Here is a 22,679-nt window from a genome sequence, read left to right on the forward strand (position 1 = left end):
TTTTTGGAAGAGAAGGTGAAATTTCCAAGGGAAAAGTGGCATTTCTGGGAGGAAATGACATAGCTGGGGGAGAAAAGTGGGAACCGGTGGGAAAGAAGATCTTGTACTGGAGAGCAACGGTGGTCTTTTTGGTGTGCCAAGTGGTCTCTTGGGGAGAAAACGTGGTAAATAGGGGAGACAATGTCCTCTGGAGGAGTGTCAAGTAGTATTTGGGAGAGCAAACGTCAGGTATTTCTCGGAAACCGGCTGTTTCTGGGAGATAGTAGCAGACTTGGTTGGAAAATGACAGGTGTTTGTGAGAAAGCTGGTATTTTGGGAAAAAAAGGCCGTTTTTTAAAGAATAAGCTGGCATTTCTGGGAGAATATGTCCCATCTTTGGGAGAAAACGGGTGTATGTGGGAGAAAATGTCGTGTATTTGGGAGAAAGCTGGTGTATGTGGGAGAAAAGGCCATTGTGATGGGAGTCAGTGTGATCTTGAGGAGTGGAAAGCAGTATTCTTGAGATGAAACGTGAGGTATTTCTAAGAGTCCTGGTATTTCTGGGAGAAAATGTCTTGTTTTGGAGAGCCAAAGTCCCATTTTGGGGGCAGAAGCTGGTATTTCTGTGACACTGCCATCTTGATGGGGGTAAGTGTGATCTTGAGGAGTGTAAAGCAGCATTTTGGTTAGAAAATGGGAGCTCTTCCTAAGAGCAGTGCTATTTCTGGGAGAAAAGGAGCTCTACTGGGCATAAAAATGGTGTATCTGCGACAAAATGCCACATTTCTGAAAGAAACAGTCCTCTTGCGGAGTGTAATGCTGTATGTTCCGGAGGAAATGGGAAATATTCAGCAGAGTCCTGGTATTTCTGGGAGAAGAGGTCTGATGTGGGGGGGGGAAGGTGATGTATGTGTGAGAAAGCTGGTGTTTCTGGGAGAAAATGCCAGGTATTGGTGAGGAAACAGATGCTAGAGAGGGAAAAGGCCATCCCTTTGGGAGAGAAGTGGTATTTCTGGGAGAAAATGCCCCAAATCGGGGAGTAAGTGTCATCCTGAGGCGTGTCATGGAGTAGATTTGGGAGGAAATGGAGGTGTTTCAAAGAGTAGCGGCACTTGTGGGAGAAAATGTCCTCAGTGGGAAAGACAATGTCCTCTTGAGGGAAGAAAAGAGGTCTTTCTTACAGCAAATGTCATCCAATTGGGAGAAAATCTCCTCTCTTGGGGAGAAAAGTGGTCTTTCTGAGAGAAGGTGTCCTCTTCTTGGCTGCAAGTGTCCCATTTGGCATTGTCATGGAGGCTTTTTGGGGAGAAAGCGTGTGGCAGTTGTTAGAGAAGGGGTATTTCTGGGAGCAAATCTCCTCTTTTTGGAAGAGAAGGTGAAATTTCCAAGGGAAAAGTGGCATTTCTGGGAGGAAATGACATAGCTGGGGGAGAAAAGTGGGAACCGGTGGGAAAGAAGATCTTGTACTGGAGAGCAGCGGTGGTCTTTTTGGTGTGCCAAGTGGTCTCTTGGGGAGAAAACGTGGTAAATAGGGGAGACAACGTCCTCTGGAGGAGTGTCAAGTAGTATTTGGGAGAGCAAACGTCAGGTATTTCTCGGAAACCGGCTGTTTCTGGGAGATAGTAGCAGACTTGGTTGGAAAATGACAGGTGTTTGTGAGAAAGCTGGTATTTTGGGAACAAGAGGCCGTTTTTTAAAGAATAAGCTGGCATTTCTGGGAGAATATGTCCCATCTTTGGGAGAAAACGGGTGTATGTGGGAGAAAATGTCGTGTATTTGGGAGAAAGCTGGTGTATGTGGGAGAAAAGGCCATTGTGATGGGAGTCAGTGTGATCTTGAGGAGTGGAAAGCAGTATTCTTGAGATGAAACGTGAGGTATTTCTAAGAGTCCTGGTATTTCTGGGAGAAAATGTCTTGTTTTGTTTTATTGTTTTTAATATTTATATATTTTTTATGTTACAATTTCAAGGAAACACTTCGATAGAAATGGCTTTTAATTCTTTTGGCATACATAGAAGATGCGAAAATGCACATCATATTTTCACATGAATGTAGTAACACAAAAAAAGTTCAAAGTAGTAACTGATACACTCAATTATAAAAGCTGCCCTTCCTGTGCAAGAAATGTAACTCAGCCCTTGGGCTAGATGCCATTCTGTGTCATTGATGTAAACCTGGCGGACAGTACAAATACTCTGAATTTAAAATGGCATGACTAAAAATGGAGTCTTTCCTCTAGCTTTTGAGTTTTAAGAAACATGAAATATGTACGTATGCTTGGCAACTTTTCCTTTCATTATATACAAAAGTGACTCTCACTAAAATAACTGTCAAACTAAGAGGGACTGTCAGAAACCTATCACAGGAGGTAATCTATTTGCTCAGGTTGCTGAAGAGCAATGAAAAAGTAGATATTGAGTTTCAGTTTTCAGCACATCCATTAAAGTCCCATGCCTGTAATTAGGTCTCCTACCTTCCAAATAGAATTTTAAAAAAGTTTGATACATGATTATTTTAAATTATTTTTCTATAATTGGTTAGTAGTATTGTGGAACACATATTTAAGGATTAATGATGAGAAAGATTAGAAATCCAAAAAGTGTAAAATTCCATGCAAACTCAATTAAGTTTCAAGGACATTTCCATGAGAAAGAATGGAAATGAAGAAAGAACGGAGCCCCCAGGCTGGTTGTTCAGTGAGAATTACTGCTTACCCAGCATCCGTTTGCTTCATCAAATGTCCCCCATCTGCTCACAGAAACCTCTCTAAGATGCTTTTCTGAAGAATATTTGGCAGCATGTTTCCCAGGGCTGATGCCTAGAGGAGAGGGTTACATGGAAACTTGCTGTCTATCTTGATGGCAAACCCCTCCTAAGTAGGAATCCAGAGCTGGTGACTCACTTTGTAGTCTTGTATAGGTCTGGGGCAAGACAACATTATGGCAGTGGGGAGATATTCATGGTCAGGCTGGACAGGCCTCTGAGGTCTCTGACCTCTGTGGGTGTCCCTGTTCATTACTGGGGAACTGGACTCAATGGTCTGTAAGAGTCCCTTCCAACTCAAAAAAAAATTCTATGATTCTATGATTCTATGAATATTCCTGGTTTTATTACAAGTACAAATACTGATAAAGCCTACATTCAAATTGTTTATTCCTTGCTTTTGGAGAAGCTAAAACACTAGCACTAAGAGTTTTAATCAACGTAGATAATAGCTTGTCAGTTGTTATGCACAGTGGTACGTGCACCCAGTTTGAAATTTCAGTGCCATTAATGTTTTTAACTTTTTAAGTGATATGACACAGTACATGCAATCAACAATAATGAACATACCATGGTTCAGGACCCCTGATCTCTCAGCTAGTAATTTAAAATATTTTCACGTGTAGAGACAAGACAAGTATTATGTCCTAGAAGGAGTCTAGGTCCCCAGCACTATTTCTCTCTCTATTTGATCCCTAAAAACAACTGTTTTCTTGCCAAAGATTTTGCATCGTTAAATCTCCTTTCTGAAACAATGAATATTGTGTAGTTGCAGGCCACTTTTTCAAACCTGTGGACATTCCCTTTGCTTCTACTTCTTTAAGCAACCTGCAGTTGCAATACACTTTTGCAGTACAGTCTTGAACCTCTTTATTCCTTGTTTTTCAGTCACCATGGGCTGTGTCTGTGCTGTCTTTGTAACCAGGACCAGGGAATGACCTCTTTTCTCCCAGTCAGTTTTCTCAACACATCTACTGGTGTGGATGAAGCAAGCAAAGGCAACAAGAAAAGCAAATACAATTATACTAGCAAGCAGGAGTATCATTTATTATAGATGATAATCACATGTTGGTTTCTCACTAGGTGTGTTTAATCAACGACTTTCTTTTTGAAATAAGAGTGAAGATAAAAGAAAAGTTCAAATAGGATTCCTACATGTCTCGTTTTCATTAAAGATTAGATCTGCTACAACACGATGAACGGAGGATAATATAATGTAACGTCCAAACACTTTTTTTCAAGTAATGTTAACACTGAATGAAAGGTATACAGGCTTCAATGAAATTAGGAAGTTGAGGCCTAGTTGAATGCTATTTGTTGTTGAATGGTATTTGTGACAGTGTTGAAAGAAATGGCTGATGTTACTGTAAAGTTACTGTCTGTCATCTATGAAAAACGGTGTTCTGCACAGGTCTGTGAGTGCTAGAAATGGGCTTTCTTGAAGAGCTGTCTTTATGGAAAAGGAGGCATTGCTTGCAAACTGGTAAATTGGGAAAAAAAAAAAAAAAAAAAAAAAAAAAGTAACATTTCTGATTTCCAATTTAGTTATTAGAAAATCCCCATCATCTCTCTTTATATTATATGAATACTCCATGGTGTCCTTGGGATGACAAGATGCCTGTACTGCTATTTAGATATGCACAAATACAACAAATCCATGGGCAGATCTTTCCCCTACTGCATTTTTTTAATGTATTTCTTTATTGCTAAACTAAAAGGAAAATAATAGTAGAAAAAATTCAATCACCTTAATCAGCACATGCAAGTCTTAAAAATCTTTTTCTTGCTCTGACTGGTTTGAGAGCCTATTGTACTGAGAAGCAAAAACAGATTACAAGTAAAACACATAAAACAGAATACAAGCATGTCTATTTCTAAGTTCTCTGGTACTCAAAAATCTAAATACCTATTCATGTAGCTGCATTCATTGCTTTAAGTCATTAGCCAAAAGTAAATACGTAAGGAGAAACAGAGACAAAATTGACTTTATAAGAAGAAAATATATTTTAATATTCAAAATATTCTAAGTCACCATGCTGCCCTTTGAAGACAGCATTCATGTCTCATCGTGATCATGCTGACAAGCATCTCACGGGTATCTGCTTTGACTTACGTTGATTGTACAGTTTAGTAACTGTAATACTGAAAAGACCTGATGGGAAATGTTACCTTCCAAATTTTGCTCTGTGTATATGCATTTCCTATTTAAACCCTCACTCAGCAAGAGAAGGAAAAACACTTCTCAGTTTCAGTGTAAGTGCCCCATGGAATTTTCTACAGGAAAAATATCACTTTAGATCTGTCAGACAATAACATTTTATTACCTCAAGGATGTTATCTGAACCTGAGGTCTAATATCTAAATGAACTGCAGTTCAGATTATTTGAGATTTAGCAGAAAGACAGAGGGATGGAAAGTTTCATAGAAAGATTCTATGGGGAGAAGTCTCATTCATTTATTGTGGATAAATATGATGAAAAGGTATTCATATACCAAGTTTTAATAACTGTATGGTTAACAGGAGGAACAGTAGACAGCTTTGAGCAGTAGCTGACATACAGAACAGGAGAGTTGGAAGAGTAATATTTCCAAGAAGATTAATTTAATTTAAAGGCAGAATGTTTTTTGGCTATTGGAAAGATCTCTGTTGTGTTGAGCAAAAGGATATATATTCTCTTTCAGTGACTTATGATTTCTATTGTGAGGTGAAATCCAGGGGATTTTCGCAGAGCTTGTTATATTTAAGGAAATAATGTTTCAATTTGAAAGGTCAGAACTGTCTGAAAAAAAAAAAAAAAATAGAAAGAAGATAAACACTTGATAAATTGAAAGATTATTTTAGAATCTACCAGCCAGAAAACTGTGCTTTTTCTCCAGAGGTATAGAAATACTTTTCTGTACTAAAACAGGAGGAGGCAAACAGGAGGTTTGCCGTCAAAGATGTCAAAGAATGTCAGGAAGCCATTAGATTATCCCTCAGGAGTACTATTTTGAATATCATCATGTGTTCTTCAAGAAAAACATTATTCCTGCTAAGGTGTAGGACTCTAACCTTGACCTTGTTGAACCTCAAGAATTCCCCCCCCACCCAGCTCTCAAGCCTGTCCAGGCTGGAGTGAAATGGCAGCGCTGTATCAGCCACCCCTCCCTGCCTTGTACAATCAGAAAACTTGCTGAGTTTTCATCAAGGGATTTTTATTAAGTCTTTAAGACTTACATATGTACTAAAGACTGAAGGCTAAGATGAATGTTAAAGTAAAATATTCTGTAACACTCAAAGTTTTGTTACTTGTGCTATTTACCAAGTCAAGGTCAAAGACTACCCATTTGGCTGCTGTCAAACAAGCTACAGCTATCTCAAATAAATTTTGAGATTTTGGTTTGCCAAGTAAAAATGAAGTCTGTTGTTTTTTTCTTGAAATGCAAAAATCTTACATACTACTCTATACTATTTGTAATCATCTAGATTGTTTTCAACACAATAAGAGAAAATAAATATGAATATAAAATTTTATCATTATATAGATCAATTTAAATGCCTTAATCAGAAGCATAGAGATTAATCAGAAGCGTGGAGATTAGACAGAGACTTGAAAAAGCGAATTCCCATCAATTGTGAACAATTTATCCAAAATTTTTTTTTTTTTTTTCGCTGCATGCTACATTAATCTCCCAAAGTTACTGTATTTACATGGAAACTGCTTTTTTTTTTTTTTTTTTTGCATTCATACTTTCCATTGGACCATGTTAGAGTACTATATCCCTTCATAGACCACAGAAAATAGAAGTAGTAGAATTAATTGGCATAGAAGGTAAACCATAAGTATATTTAGTGAAAAATAAATTTAGTGAAAAATATATTTAGTAAAAGAATAGCTCTCACTATTTTTTAACTAGCAATTAATTGATTCTGCCTGTTGATTATTTGATTTTCTTGCCTCAAAACTTCACATTTTTATCTTATAAGTTAATCATCCTATTGACCCTGTAGATAATAAACACATGCCCGTGTACTAAAAGTGAAGTTCATTTAGATGTATCTTCTATGCATTATTTCATTTTTATTTTTGTAAAGTTTCACCAAAATATGTAAAACTACAGCTATCTTCCTGTCTGTGTGGGAACTGCTAGGTCACTCCCCAAGCCAGTGACTGAACACCAAGTGAAAAGCCGTGGATAACCCAGGAAACACAGGTGCAAGCAATGCACATCCTCACCCTCATTTAAGGGTTATCACTCTCATTTAAGGGGACAGCAATTCTATTTGGAAATTGTGCTTTTCTTGAGATCTGCTGGCCTAGAGTAATTCAATCAGGACTCATCTGGGTCTCTAAAAAACAAATATTTGATTATTGAATTAGAGTCTAACTTAAAAAGACAGATTAAAAACAGCCTAATTGGGTCCTATCATAACTGTGAAAGCAGTTAAATGATATACAATGATTCCAATCCTCCACCAAGAGGGAAGGAATCAGAACTGTAGTTGCTGAATTAGGTATAAACATTCTGGTAAGCCAAGTCAATAAGAATCCCTCCCAGGCATCGCAAACTACTATTACAAATAATTTTATAAGGAAATTTGTTGTGCTCACCTACCAGCTAGAAAGATGGGAATCCAAGTGAATTTAATATATTGGAAGACTAGATCTTGTTTATCTTTTCTGTTTATCTGAGCTCCATTCATGTTAAGATAGAGTTCACTGAATATTTTGGAGGAATCTCAAGAGAAGGAATAATAGAAAAAAAAAAAAAGACTCTCGTTCCACGGTAGTCTCATTAGTGCAGAAATGTGCAGTAATAAACTTTGCTGTCTGCACATTAGCTTATGGTTCTTCCGTGTAATTCCTTCCAATCAATTCACCTAACTACTTCTAAGGCTAGATTTAGATCATGTCTTGAACTCAAATGCTGAAGTTTTAGAATATTTTAGCATTTAATTAGCATTAAAAGCTGCTAATGTGCTAATGTTGGTAAATTATGGTGAATAAGAACTAAGAGGCTTAAGCTTTTCCCAGCAAATATATGTCATTACAGGTAGTAGGCATAAGTACAGCAAGGCTATGAAATGCATGACACAACTGCAACTAGGTTGTGATTTTAGTTAATTTGATCCTACATACCTCCCATTAGACAGGAGTGAAATTATTTATATTTTTCTCGTGCAGTTATGTGGAAGGCTGTACAATAGACTTTATAAAAAATTCTTTATCAGCTTTAAGTAGAAAGTAAGTGCATCTTGTATGTCTAGGACTGCTACAGTCAGACCTCTTCTTACCAGGGTCAGACCATTTTTGAACTCTACATAAAAAAAGGCTCTCACTGTGAGGGTGCTCAAACGTGGAACAGGTGACAGAGATACAGAGGATCTCAATCCTCCCCAGATTAACCAGATATAAGTAAGCTTCACTGAATCTAACCTAAAGAACCAACAACCAATGCTTGCAAGTTGTATTCCGTCCAGAGGCTTTCCTCAGAAAACGAGTCAAAGAAGAGAAGCTATGAAGCAGCGGTGAAGGGACAGCTGTCCCACTTACCCCATTAGTCCAGTGGACAGTTCAATGGTACAATTTTCTGCATCTATACAAGGCATAGAAAAAAATATAAGTAGTACCCAAGCAAAAGGGGTGCGTTGAGATCCTCTGGTACCATGGCAACACTGATGTCACCAAAAACAACACAACTAACTCAGTTTTCTTTAGTTCAGTAACAGTCTGTATGATTGTTTGCAATTTAGTCTTCATAGGAAACAGAATCACCGCTTTTCTCTCTACCTGAAGAGAATGTACACAGGGGTAAAGTGATGGGGGGACAGACACACTTATACATGCATCACTAAGCAAGAGCATCCATAAATAAAAGCATGCTACATAAATGCCAGCTGTGGCTAAACAAATAGAATCATAGAATCACTCAGGTTGGAAAAGACATTCAAGATCATTGAGTCCAACGACCTAACCTTACTACCCTAACAAGCCTCTGCTAAATCATCTATCTGAGCAGCACATCCAAATGGTTTTTAAACACATCCAGGGATGCGATCTTTTAGGTAACAAAGAACTTTTTTATAGCTATAGTTTTATAAAGTTATTCTCTCAAGTTGTTCAATATACTTAGAACCAAAAGGGCAACTATGTACCATGAGAAATAAAGAAAACAAGGAGAGAGAAAACGAAGGAAGAAAGGAAGTAAGAACATGTTTATATTGAAAGAATTAAAAATCCACTACTTCAAGTTTCTGAAAAAGAAAAATAGAGATGTTACCATGCAAGGAATTAAGCAGTAATTCTTTTTCCAGCAACCAATACAGAAATATGAAGTTCTGTTCGGAAAAATAAATGCTGAAAACAATTAATAATGTAAAAAAAAAAAATTATTTTCAGAACTTGCTAATTACATACATTCTTCTAAAAGTTTGAGGTTCCTTTATTAAAATAATTTTCTAATCTAGAAGTTACATAAGCACTTACGTGAAAAGGAAAGATTTATAGATTTCTCATGCAAAGGCTGCTCTGAAAGCAATGCCTTCTATTTTATTTTGTTGGCCCATGATATCAGAGGTAGACATCAGTAGTATAACAGTAGAGATTGAACGTTCCCACCAATATCCCACTAGATTTTGTTGCCATGATGGCAGCATAGTGGCAGTCTGTGAAAATTATATCTGACACAGAAGTGCACATGAAACAAAGATATAACTGAATTCCTCCATGTGGAAAAAACAGCATCCATTGACATTCTTCAATACTTGATGAACATTCACAGAGATTTAACAGTCAGTGTTAGCATAGTGTGTTAGGTGGTGTGTTTCAGCAGTGGTGACAGTAATAGTGGATCAAATCTGCTGCTCCAGGCTTTTTTTTTTTTTTTTTTTTAAACAATACGCGCAGCATACAAGCCCTTCTTCAATCACCACCAAAAATGCATAGCTAGTCATGGTGACTACATTGAAAAATAATCTTCTGTAGCTTAGAACTTATTCTATTTAAATGGAAACTATATTATATAAGATTATGATGATACAATTTGATAAATGGGAAGCATTACTTTCAGAGCAAAGAAAATATTTAAGGGAATGTATTTAAATCTTATTTAATTTATTGTGACTTTCTAAAAGATAAACAAAGTCCAAGTGTCCCATAAAAAAAATTTAGTATTTCTAAATCAATTTTTCTGAAGGAGGGCCACAAAGATGATCAGAGGGATGGAACATGTCCCCTGTGAGGACAGGCTGAGGGAGTTGGGCTTGTTCAGCCTGGAGAAAAGAAGGCTGCAGGGTGACCTCTTAGCAGCATTCCGGTACCTAAAGAGAGTCTACAAAGAGGAGGGGAGTCAACTCTTTGAAAGGGTAGATAATGGCAGGACGAGGGGAAATGGTTTGAAGTTGAGGGAGGGAAGATTTAAGTTGGGTGTCAGGGGGAAGTTCTTTACAGAGAGAGTGGTGAGGTGTTGGAACAGCTGCCTAGAGGGGTTGTGGATGCCCCATCTCTGAATGTGTTCAAGGCCAGATTTTATGAGGCCCTGGGTAGCCTGGTCTAGCATTAAATGGGGAGGCTGGTGGCCCTGCATGTGCAGGGAGGTTGGCGATCCACAATCCTTGAGGTCCCTTCCAACCCTGGCCATTCAGTGATTCTGTTATAACATCTGTACATTCATTGATTATACAGTATTCCATCAAAAAACCTTAAAAAATCTTTTAAAAATGAACTAGCAATACATACTCTTCTAAAGGAAATGCTGAATGATTTAAAAAAGTGTTCAAGTGTAATTGAAAAATGTTTGAGTATGCAACTGAACATTTTGGTGGGAGATGTATGCATGTAAAATAGATTTTTTTAAATCTGACTTTGATTATGCATCCACTGATGCATAACAAATGTACTTGTATGGGATACACATTGCTGTTGCAGATCACAAACCTGTGGTGCCTGAGAATATCCACCAGTAACTTCACTACAGCTAGACATTTAAAAATAATGGACTGCTCAATTTGCTGTGGTTTCAAGAAGTTGATACAAAAATAAAACATTTTTTGTATCAGACTAAATATATGTTAAAAGAATGAAAAATATATGTTAAATTTTAATATTTCATTTAAAAATTGCACCATTCTTAGGTGCTGAGTTGATGACAGGGCCTGCTGGGCTGCTGTGTGTGTCTGGGGTGCCCTGTGCTGGACACAGCCAGAACCAAAATAGACCCATACCTATTACTGTTAACCACTAGAGATAAGAAATTAGCTGAAGTCTGTTCTCACTTACTTTCATACCAGAATAACAAACACTTGCAAAGAAACAATCACAGCTATTTCTTCCTGGGGAGTAGGTAAACAACCCACACTTTAAATACTTATTAAAAAAAAAAAAAAAAAAGTTATTTTTGATCCTAAATCTGCAAAACTCTACTGTTTGAGGAGTACCATGGAGCAAATGAGGAAAATCACCAATTTTTATGATCTTCAAGATAAGAAGTCCCCTCTATGTAAAAACAAATAAGAAAAAAAAAAAAGAAAAAAAAAAAAAACATGCTAGAGAGTACATTAGAAAAGAATTAAGCTTTCAAACAGAGCATGTTTTCAAAGAGATCTTCAAATGTTTTCACAGTTCATTTCCCTCACTCTCCATTGTTTTAATACAAGTACTGAGACATGCACCTGTAATATCAGAAAAAGTAAATACCAAGCTATGCTTGCAGATGTTGAACTGTGACTATGCTGGCTGAAGATCAATTACATAGAAATTGTAGAAATATCCAGAATAAAAATATCTAAAGAGAAACAGACAAAAAGAGGGTTGGATGCTTCGGATAACTCTTAAGTGTTCTATTCACTGTCACAAACAAAGCTACTAAGTTTACAGTGACTTCTGATAATTTTCTCAAATCTGTGATTCTTTTTTTCTCCAAAATGAAAAACAATTTTAATTACAATGATTTAATACAGTTGCTACAAATATGAGAACATGATTAGACAAAACATATGCTTCAAAATGTTTCTTCCTATCTATCATTTAATATTTTTATGCAGTTCCATCACTTCTATGGTCATAGAAGTCCATCTTTTCATTAAGACAGTTTAGTGAACATTATTATTATGAGTAATAAAATATTATGAGAGGTTGGCAAAGAACCATTTACATGGATTATGAGACCACATAAGTATCTTCACAATTTAGGTGGAAAAAAAAAGAGTAAAAGAATAAATATGTATTCATATGTTTACATACATATGGACATATAGTTCATTCAGCATAGGGAGTTCCAGTGGCCATCAAGACACTTCATCAGTTTTTTGATCGTGAAGGTTTGTTTGTTTGTGAGCATAGGCTGATGAAACAAAATGTCCAGTATATCTATCTAGTGGCACTGGACAAAAGAAAATTGGTTAGGTTCCACACAAGTTAAATAGTGGCTTTCTTATCTACTTTAAATATTCCCTGTGATATTTTGATGTAATATATAGTTTTGGAGAGAATGGAGTTTCTGTGAAGTACATATGGCAACCATAGGAGAGAGTGATGGAGATATGAATAGTTGGTAGCAATAGCATGACAACGGCAAAGGAAATTACAAGTATCACAGAAATTTTTCTAATGATGAATACAGCTGATGAATGTGGAATTAATAGTGAAGAGGAACAATGGTTTCACTTAAAGTCACTACAGGCAAATAGGATTAACTTGTCAAAATCTGTTCAAGCTCTAATTTTTAGCACTTCAATATTTTCAAAACAGTTATTGTAAATATTCCTTTCAAATACTTATGGCTTAAGCCTTAACAGCATCTCCAAGTCTAATTTTTTTTTCTCTTGTAAATATTCACATGACCAAGATTTTGTTCACTGTACTATCTAAGGAGTAAATAATCTCCATAAAAAAATGTTCATTTCTTCATAAAATGATAAGGTCTGACTTGTTTATTTTTCTTCTTTTCTCTCCTTCCTTAAAAAGAAATCAGTCATACATCAGAATACTCTAACAGTAACATTTGACATAGCAAGATAGAACTAGTCCATGAGCAAAGGTATCAGTGACTCCATTCCACTCATGCCATAAGATTTCAGCACCCAGAAGTCCTCATAAGATTATCTTAAAAAGTGCTGTCAAAGACTGTTCAAAAGGAATGCTACTGGTTTTTTGTTGTTGTTTGTTTGTTTGTTTGTTTGTTTGTTTGTTTTGTATGCATTAATCTGCTGCAGTATTGTGATTGAAGGAACTATTCGTATGGCAATGATTCTGCAGGAGCTTATTATGAACTTCAAAAATCAGTGATAAAATACAATATATATTGTAGTTGTCATAGCCTCCAGATGCCTTGAATTTGCTGATTGTCTAAAAAATTCATAAATGGGAACATGACGAGAGACATCTATCTATCATGTCTCTTTACTCTCTGTCTCAAAAAGAGCTTGAATATAAATATTCCATCAGCTTTGCATTAATGAATTCAGTGGATACTTTGCCTTCTGTAACATTACTTTCTTTCCTATGACTTGCTTTTTGATAAATTTTTCCTATGGCTTGCTTTCTGATAAATTATGTCACTGCAAATGTAAAGATCCTTTCTCCTCTTTTGAGTGTATTAAATATATTATATGTACCTGAAACTCTACGAAGGGGATGGGGGGCAAAATGCCTCCTATACTGTCAGAAAAGAGCAAGTCTGACACTGCCTTATGACACTAAATATGGACAAGTCTCTGGAGCTGGACAACATGTATCTCAGAGTCCTGAACTAACTGACTGATGTGGTTGCCAAGCTACTCTAAATCATTTCTGAATATTCATGGCTGTCAGGTGAAGGTCCTGGCAAGTGGAAAAAGGAATCATCACTCCCATTTTTAATAAAGGGAGAAAGGAAAATCTGGGAGACTATCGACCAGTGAGCCTTACCTGTGCCAGGGAAGATCACAGAGCAGAACCTCCATGAATCTACTCTAAGGCATGTGCAAGAAAGGGGAGGGGGGTGATTCAAGACTGCCAACACAGCTTCATCAAGAATAGACTATGCCTGACCATAGAAGTGCTCAGGTTGGAAAAGACCTCAGAGACCATCAAGTCCAACCACAACCTAACCAAACTTACCCTAATTCTAACAACCCTCTGCTAAATAATGTCTCTGAGCACAGTAAACAAATGGTTTTTAAACACATTCAGGAAAGGTGACTCAACCCTGCCTCTGGGGAGCCTATTCCAGTGCTTAACAACCCTTTCTGTAAAGAAGCTTTTCCTGATATCCAGCTTAAACTTACTCTGGCACAACTTGAGACCATTTTCCGTCATCCTGTCACCAGTGAGAAGAAACCAACCCTGCACTTGCTGTAAGCACCTGTCAGGTACTGGAAGAGAGTAATAAGGTCTCTCTTCAGACTCCTTTTCCCCAGACTAAACAGCCCAATTCCTTCAGTTGCTCCTCATACGGCATATTTTCCAAGCCCTTCACAAGCCTTGCAGCCCTTCTTTGGACCTGCTCGCACCCCATGTCCTTTCTGTATTGAGGTACTCAAAACTGAACACAGTACTCGAGGTGAGGCCTCACCAGTGCTGAGTACAGGGGCCAAATTACTTCCCTAGTCCTGCTCACCACACCATTCCTGATCCAAGCCAGGATGCCACTGGCCTTCTTGGCCACCTGGGCACACTGCTGGCTCGTATTCAGCTGACTGTCCATCAATATACCAGGGTCCCTTTCTGACAGGCAACTTTTCAGCCACTCCTTCCCAAGCCTATAGGGTTGCCTGGGGTTGTTGTGACCAAAATGCAGGACCTGACACTTGACACTATTGAATCTCACACGGTTCACCTTGGCCCATCAATCCAGTCTATCCAGGACCTTCTGTAGCACCTTTCTCCCCTCTGGCAGATCAACACTCCCTCTCAATTTGGTGTAGACTGCAAACTTACTGAGGGTGCACTCAATCCCCTCATCCAGATTGTTAATAATGATGTTAAATAGAAGCGGCCCCTGTACTGAACCCTGGGGGACACTGCTCATGACCAGCCGCCAACTACATTCAACTCCATTGATCACAATTCTTTGGGCTTGGCCATCCAGCCAGTGTTTCACCCAGCAGAGCATACATCTATTCAAGCTATGGGCAGCCACCTTCTCCATGAGAATGTTGTGAGGGACAGTGTCAAAGTCTTTACTGAAGTCCGGGTAGATCACATCGACAGCCTTACCTTCATCCACTAAATGGCTCACCTTGTCATAGAATGAAATCAGGTTTGCCAAACATGATCTACCATTTGTAAACCCATACTTACTAGGCCTAATCCCTTGGTTGACTTTTAATTGGTCCATTATGTCTCCTAAGATTATCTGTTCCATAATCTTCCCTGGTACTGAGGCGAGACTGATAGACCTGGAGCTACCAGGATCATCTTTCCGTCCTTTTTGAAGATGGGTGTCACATTTGCCACTCTCCAGTCCACTGTGACATCCCCGGTTAGCCAGGACTGCTGAAGGATGATGAAGAGTGGCTTGGAAACCACATCCACTAACTCCTTCAGCACTCTAGATGCAATCCATCTGACTCCATGGACTTTTGAGCATTCAGCTTCTGGAGCAAGTCCAAAACCATCTCATCATGGATTATGCAGGGCCTATTCTGTTCCCCATCCCTATCTACCAGTACAGGAGGCTGTGTTCCCAGGGAGTAACAAGTCTTACTATTAAAGACTGAGGCAAAGAAAGCACTTAATACCTCAGCTTTATCCTGATCCTTGGTCACCATGTTGCCCTCGGTGTCCAACAAGTCATGGAGGTTCTCTCTAGCCCTCCTCTTGCTGTTAATATATTTATAGAAATATTTATTGTTGTCTTTTATCTTAATGACCAAGCTCAGTTCTAACTGGGCTTTGGTTTTTCTAATTTTCTCTCTGCACAGCTTCACTACATATCTGTAATCACCTGGAACAGCTTGAAAAGCGGGCTCATGTAAAATCAAATGAGATTCATCAAACCAAAATGTAAGGTGTTGCCACTTGGGTTGGAGCAATCTCAGATATGTGAACAGACTGGGAGAAGTACTCAATGAGAGCAGCTCTGTCAAGTAGAACTTGGGGGTCCTAGTGGATAAAGAGCTGGATGTGAGCCAGCATTGTGCACTTGCAATTTGGAAGGCCAACAGTATACTGGACTGCCTCAAAAGAAGGGCAGCCAACTGGGTAACAGGAAGAAGTTGTCCCCCTCAGTTCTGTTTTTGTGAAGTCACACCTGAAATACTGTGCCCAGGTCTTAGGCCCTGAAGACAATAAAGATGTGGAGCTGTTGGAATCAGTCCAGAGGGCAGCCACAAAGATGATCAGAGGGCTGGAGCACCTCTCCCGTGAGGTTCAGGAAGTTGGGCTTGTTTATACTGGAGGGGAGGATTGTTTTTCTGGGGAGACCTCATTGTGACTTTCCAATACTTCAGAGGAGTTTACGAACTGGCAGAAAACCAACTTTTTTCATGGTCTATTAGTGAGAACAGGCAAGAATGGTTTTAAATTAAAAGAAAGGAGATTTAGGTTAGATGACAGGAGGAAATTTTTTATTCACTGTGGTAAAGGACTGGAAAGGGTTGCCCAGAGAAGATGCAGATGCTTTTTCCCTAGAGGCATTCAGTGCCAGTCTGGATCAGGCCCTGGGCAACCTGATCTAGTGGTTGATAACTATGTTCATGTGAGGGCATTGGAACTACATGATATTTAAAATCCCTTCCAACATAAGTCATTCTATGATTTTAAAATGAAAGCTACAACTCCCGTTGACTACAGTATATTTTTTTTTAATGTTAAATATTTTGTTTGCTTCTCTTCCCACACAGTTAAAATCTTTTCTAAATTTGACATCAGCACTTATTCACAGAGAGAAATGTAAAGAACATTTTCAATCTTACTGTAGAGGGAGCCTTTAATTAATTTATTAATTTATTTATTTATTTATTTTTGTGACTTCCAAGAGATCTATTAGAAAGTAACGTCACAGATCTCATCTGCAGTTTCAAACATAGAAAAATCTCAAAGCAAGAAGGCAAGCAAATAATTAAATGAATAAGAGCACCTTGAAAGGAAATATTTTGTAATTTTACAAACTTCTCTAGGGAATAGATGTCATCTCTAATTCTCTTTTAAAGTTGAACCTTTTTTTTAATTCACATTGCTGTGTAAGGAAGAATGTGGCTTCCATTTCTGACACACAAAAAATAATGTGTATTTTATCAGCATACTCAAGAAAAATAAGAACAAATCAATATGGCAATTAATGACCACGTATTTCAATATGTGGTTTAATGAGAGTTCTTAATACTCTGAGGCTAATAACCAGATTGCTGTATTGTGCAATGAAATATTTTTCTTAAGCACTAAGTTTATGACTTTCCAATTAAACCTTTACTATGAGAAAATGTGCAAGTTCTACATCTGAAATATGTTCTCAAATATTCTCTTAATAAAAGACTGCATTCAATATAAACCTACAAACTTGAAGAAAAATATATGATTGTAAGGTATTAAGCAACCTTTTGCTTTAGGTAATGTTTCAAAAATTTTCACAAATTGGATTAGATGTCCATGTTTTAATCAGGCTTAAAAAATTGCTACTTATCTATACAGTCAGTTTCTTCACTGACAGCAGGATTAATCTGCAAATCTCACTGGTTAATGACAATGCTTCAATATACAATACTAATTATAGGGCTAAAATCTTTGCTCCTGCTGAATTCCATATCTATGGAACAATGTAACTTTATATAAGTTGCTCCAAATAATGCACTTGAAAACAAGTTTGGAACTCTCAAACATTATTCTGTTTTTCCAAGAAGTCATAAGACAGTGAACTTTTCTTCTCAACTGCGCTGCTGCTGTCTACTGGTTTCAGCATACTGACTCAAGGACAGCCTGATTCCTGCTTCTAAAATCTACACAGTATTTTAGGAGAGGTTTTTTTTGTTTCTTTGTTTTGTTTGTTTTGTTTGTTTGGGAGGAGAAAGAAAAAAAAAGTTCCTATAGACATATAAATGTAAAACATTATTATTAATGTCATTAACAAAATACTGAAATAACTTATAATACTAGCAGTTCAATGCTTCTCTTCGAGGAAAACAAAAGGTTAGGTTTCTTACTTCAGTTGTCTGTGAAGACAAATTTTATCAGTATTTTTTTAGTTGATTCATTATTTCCTTGATAGATGTGTTTTATTTTTCTCCAGAAATATGCAGTCTTTCAAGCAGACAACTTTTCATTTTGTTAGCCAACTATGCTTTTCCTCACATTTAGTTTCAGACTCCAAATTCATCTTGTAACGTGCTTACAGTGCATTAGATATCAATTTAATTAAAAAAAAAAAAAAAGGAAACAAAACAAAAACCTAAAACCTTTTGCTTGTAAATATTTTTGGCTAAAAAAAACCAACCAAACAAACAAACAAAAAAAACCTAAAACTTAAAAATATTTTCTTTTTTTTGTTGTTGTTTAAAAAAGTGTTGGATTAAAAAAAAAAAAAAAAAGTTGGTTTCTGTCTCCATATACTTGTATTTGTATTCAAAGTAGATATACTTAAATGTAAAAAAATGTAATCATGATGTGAAATCAACCATGTTATAGTGTTGGCTACACTTAAAACAGCATATAAAATATTTTAGTAGAGTGATGGCAAATTTGGTTCATTAAGAGCCTTGTACACAGTGCTACCTAATACTTCAGATGATCACTACCTTTTTGAACAAGAACCAACTTGTTGTAGGATAACCTACAGTTCCTCAGATAACACATACGATGTGTTTTCTTACAAACGTATCCAACACCCATGAATTCCCCCAGCACAGCCCTACCAACACCGCAGCAAGTTTGATTTGATTTTTCAGCTAAGTTATTTCAGCTGTTAAAAAATTATCTAAGTTTAATCTAAATTTTAAAATGAGGCTTTAATTCTTTGCATGGAAATAGGAAAAATAATACCAGAATGTGATTCTCGATAGTGTTTAATGAAAGCACATAGCCAAGTCAAAGCAACAGAAATCACAAGATATTTTTGCTAGTTAATTAACATAATTGCTAGTTACCATGACAAAGTGTTTCAATAGGCCTTAAATCACTTGATGTCAATGGAAGAGTCTTCAAGATAGGTGCTTCTTAACTTGTTCTAACATTTTTTATTTTTATTTTTTTTTAAATAAATTTCAAGTATTTATTTTCCCTAAAACACCTACAAGAATACTGTACTAAATTTGCATAGAAATAGGACATCAGACATTTACAGTTTGCAGGCATGTGGACTTCACGTAAGCACCCACAGGATCAAATTCAAGGAATGGTATTTAGAAACTACACTTGCTTTTCTTAAAACTTGATCTGTTGTGCTCTTAACCACTTGCACCATTGCTCATCTCGTTTTTTTTTTTTTAGAAGAGATTCTAAAGTTATACTCAAATATTAAAGGAAAAATCTCCGAAAAACATGTCATATTTAGACAAGATGAGCTTCTTCAATTGAATTTTTACTTGTTTTATTTTTATCTTTGTCATCAGGCAATGAATTATGTCTTGTTTCCCTCTCAAGACCCAGCATGAAATGTATCTGAATGCTATCTTTTCCTCAACTGGTCTATTCAAGTCTTCTGCAAAAACAATTTTGAAGATCAAAAGTAGTGATTTCAAAGCACTCTTACTAATTCTAATGCTGTATTTCCTATAGAAGAGCTAACTAGAAACTCAGAATAAAGGATACAGTAAATATTAAATTAAGCTCCAGTTATTACAATTAGTAACCCTGGAATATCTTCATGCATTTTAGCAAAAAGCACTTGAGATTCAGATTTGAAATTCAAAGACAGTTTCCATTTAGATTTTTTTTTTTTTTTTAAAGGAATATAATGGAAAAACTTACAGTAGGAGCAGCCGTAGACCTCAATTCTTAACCCAATTTGGCCTTCTCCATTCCAATCTAAAGGAACTATACGTACATAGCGAGCAATGACTGGGTGTTGCAAATCATGTCGGAGCACACTATCAGAGTTTGTGTTTCCAGGAAATGCCTAAGGGAAAGAATAAGAAAATTATTTTATTATTTCTATCTCATACACTGTAAAGATTCTGTTATGAAGGAAAATTTTAGGTAGTGAAGACCTCTGAGTGACTAGTTAGCACTTAAGTTTGGTTAAAATGTTTTCTTTGATACTGAGCAAATGAACAGTGGTTTTAAAAAGTTTTGTAGTGCTCACAACACAAACACTGTAGCACTGGAACCTCGTGCTTTCTCCACAATAGATACAGTAAATTCAGATAAGAGCTGCTGCTAGATAAGAAAGTATTTTGCATCACTGATCCATTGCTCAGTTACTAAAACATTTATAAAGATGTCCAAAAGGGTTGTTCTGTGACAAGATACCCATCCTCTAACAGATTACAAACTGCAGTCACTGTCTTGTAAACAGAAACACTGATATATCCTATTTCCGACAGCAGACCCTCCAATTTCTCAAATTTCCAGGAATACAAAGATCTTTCTTTATTTTTTATGTACTACCTTCTGGAAAATGAGCACACAGTTTCTCTCCTAACCATAGTTACCTCCCACAGCAAAATCAGCTCTTTTTTGACTTTGGAAGTCAAAAAAGTACAAAACACAGTACTCTGTCATGGTTTTATAATTTTGTTATCGGTATTCCACACCAAACATCATGTAAAGCACGGGTAATTAAAGAGTTAATACTCCAGTTCCGTGGACTGACAACTTTCTGGATGCCTGGTTCTCAGAAGAAAGGAAGAACTACACATCCCAGGGGAGAGGAAGATAAGCCATGGGAGGGAGTCATGGGATCTTGCTCTCTGGCTCTCTTGCTCACTGCCTAGCAGTGTGTGGGTCTGCTCCCCAACCGTATGCCTTCAGTTCAAAGTAGGCCTTTTAGTTTCTGACACTCTCTCTCTCTTATTTGATTTATTAGCCTCAATTTCAATTATATTATATTATATTGTGTTATCTTGCATTCCGATATCATGTTTAGTAAAATTAAGTTTTCCTCCTTAGATTGTTGCTGCTGTTCTGGTTTCTGGGCCCAGCTCCCATCTCCCTTCCCTTCCCCCTTTTCCGTCCTGTTTTTGGGCCAGGGGGCCTATGGGCTTGCTGCCCCCTGTCGAGGGCACACGTTGATCTAGATAACTCCGTGACAGACTCTCAAGTAAAATTTAAAAATGACTGAAATAAACTCAGTGCTTCTTTTGTAATTTTGTACCTCTTGGTAAAAGATTTCATAGTACTCTGCTTAATAGTAAATGATATCTATCTGTTAACATAACAGATTTTATTGTCTTTTCATCTCATGCACAAACCATTTGTTTTCTAATGGTAAATGTTAAAGATTGCCATTTAGTTATTTTCAGCATTTTCAGAGAAACATCATAAGTCTTCATGAGTAATTTTCAATAAAACGAGTATCTTGGAGCAGTAAACAAAGAAAGGTGATCTTTGCCACACAAATAAACCCATATAGAATCCTATAATACATTCAAGTCCTGGAAATAAAAAGAAATGAAGAAACAACTAGGCTGTAAATATATCTACTGCAAAATATAGTCATCAAAATTTTGTAAAGCCAAAAATTTAGGTTGACACTTTGCATATAGATACAGCACTAGATATTTCAGATGAGTATCCATCTTGTATACTGCACAGTAGATCTAGGTGTAGGTAAAGATTCACAGAACCCTTTCCTTGATGAGCTAAAAAAAAAATAATGCATGTAATATTTTTTATAAGGTTGGTTGTTTGTACTGCTGCAATTATTGTGCTAAATAATGATGAAGACACTCGTGGCTTTTAGGTACAAAATTTAGGTACAAAAATTAATGCCTGTGAAGCACTTCCATATTTGAGTGCTAAGCATTTATGAGAAATACAATAGTTCTGTATTCTGAGCTGAATAGCAGACAGACAACAACAAAAAGCACAGGCCGAACAAGAACTAAACAATCTATTGAATAACTCCCTATTTTCTGAGTCCTGTTCAAGGAATCACAGGACATTATGTCATGAATAAAAAAGCTGATCCTTAAACTTGAATTTTATGAATACTACGTCAGAAAGACTTAGAACCAGTAGGTATTTGATAGTTTGAAGGTTCACATTGATCTGTGATCAAATAATATTTGCTGAATGCATAAACGTCGTCAAGAGAGAATAGAGTACTTTGTCATCAGCTTCCTAGATAATTAAAAAGCATTCCATTTTGTCTCCAGCAGAAAAATATATTTTAAATTCAGCCTTCATTTAGATAGATTTTATAAAGTAATATATGTTCTGTGGATAATAACAGACCAAATTCTATTGTTATAAGGCTGAATAATCAGTTTCCAGGAGCTTGTGAACTATGTATTATTACTGTAAAATCTCCTTTTCTGACTGAGAAAGTCAGATTCTCATTAAAAAATGAATTAACAAAATTTGCAAAGCTACATTTGTCAAGGTTAATAAAAAGTTTAACAAGATTTAAAAGTAAATAATATATATATTTTTGTTTTTATTCTACACAGAGAGTGATTTCTAAATAAAACAAACAAACAACAACAACAACAAATCACAGAAACACACAGTAGGAACCTCTCTTCTTTCCTTCCTCCCTCTACCTCCTTCATGCAAAACTACTTTTCAGGAAAAGCTGGAAATATTTGTGTAAACTAAACAAGACAGCTAGCTTACTGATCTCATTAACTCTTTATTATAATTATTGCCAGAAAGGTTCTTTCTGTGGGTAATGTAGTTTTTCTTTAAGCCAAACTGAGAATAAGACCACGACAGCTCACCTGTTTGTAAAACAGGTACCACTGCCTCATCAGTTCAGTAAACTGCCTTTTTTACAGGCCGCTTCCATTTTTATAGTAAGTTCTTTAAGCTGCTTTATGTTTTCATCTCATATTAGAAGAATAACTTTGGGGATGTTGTGAGTCACAATAACTTCTCTCAAAT

The 22,679-nt window shown here is 36.6% G+C and overlaps 1 protein-coding gene across 1 annotated transcript in view; it reads right to left on the bottom strand.

Moving 5' to 3' along the window:
* Positions 1-2,799, bottom strand: part of LOC149915563 (sex comb on midleg-like protein 2) — a 71,352-nt gene extending 68,553 nt beyond the window's left edge. Inside the window, exon 1 of the mRNA XM_090152196.1 lies at positions 2,694-2,799. Coding sequence (XP_090008322.1) covers positions 2,694-2,700 — 7 coding nt within the window. The 5' untranslated portion in view covers positions 2,701-2,799. The remainder of the gene's footprint in view (positions 1-2,693) is intronic.
* Between the last annotated feature and the right edge of the window lie 19,880 nt (positions 2,800-22,679).

This window comes from Phasianus colchicus, chromosome 17 (assembly GCF_987193195.1).
Source record: "Phasianus colchicus chromosome 17, bPhaCol1.hap1.1, whole genome shotgun sequence".
In the NCBI taxonomy this organism is placed as follows: Eukaryota; Metazoa; Chordata; class Aves; order Galliformes; family Phasianidae; genus Phasianus; species Phasianus colchicus.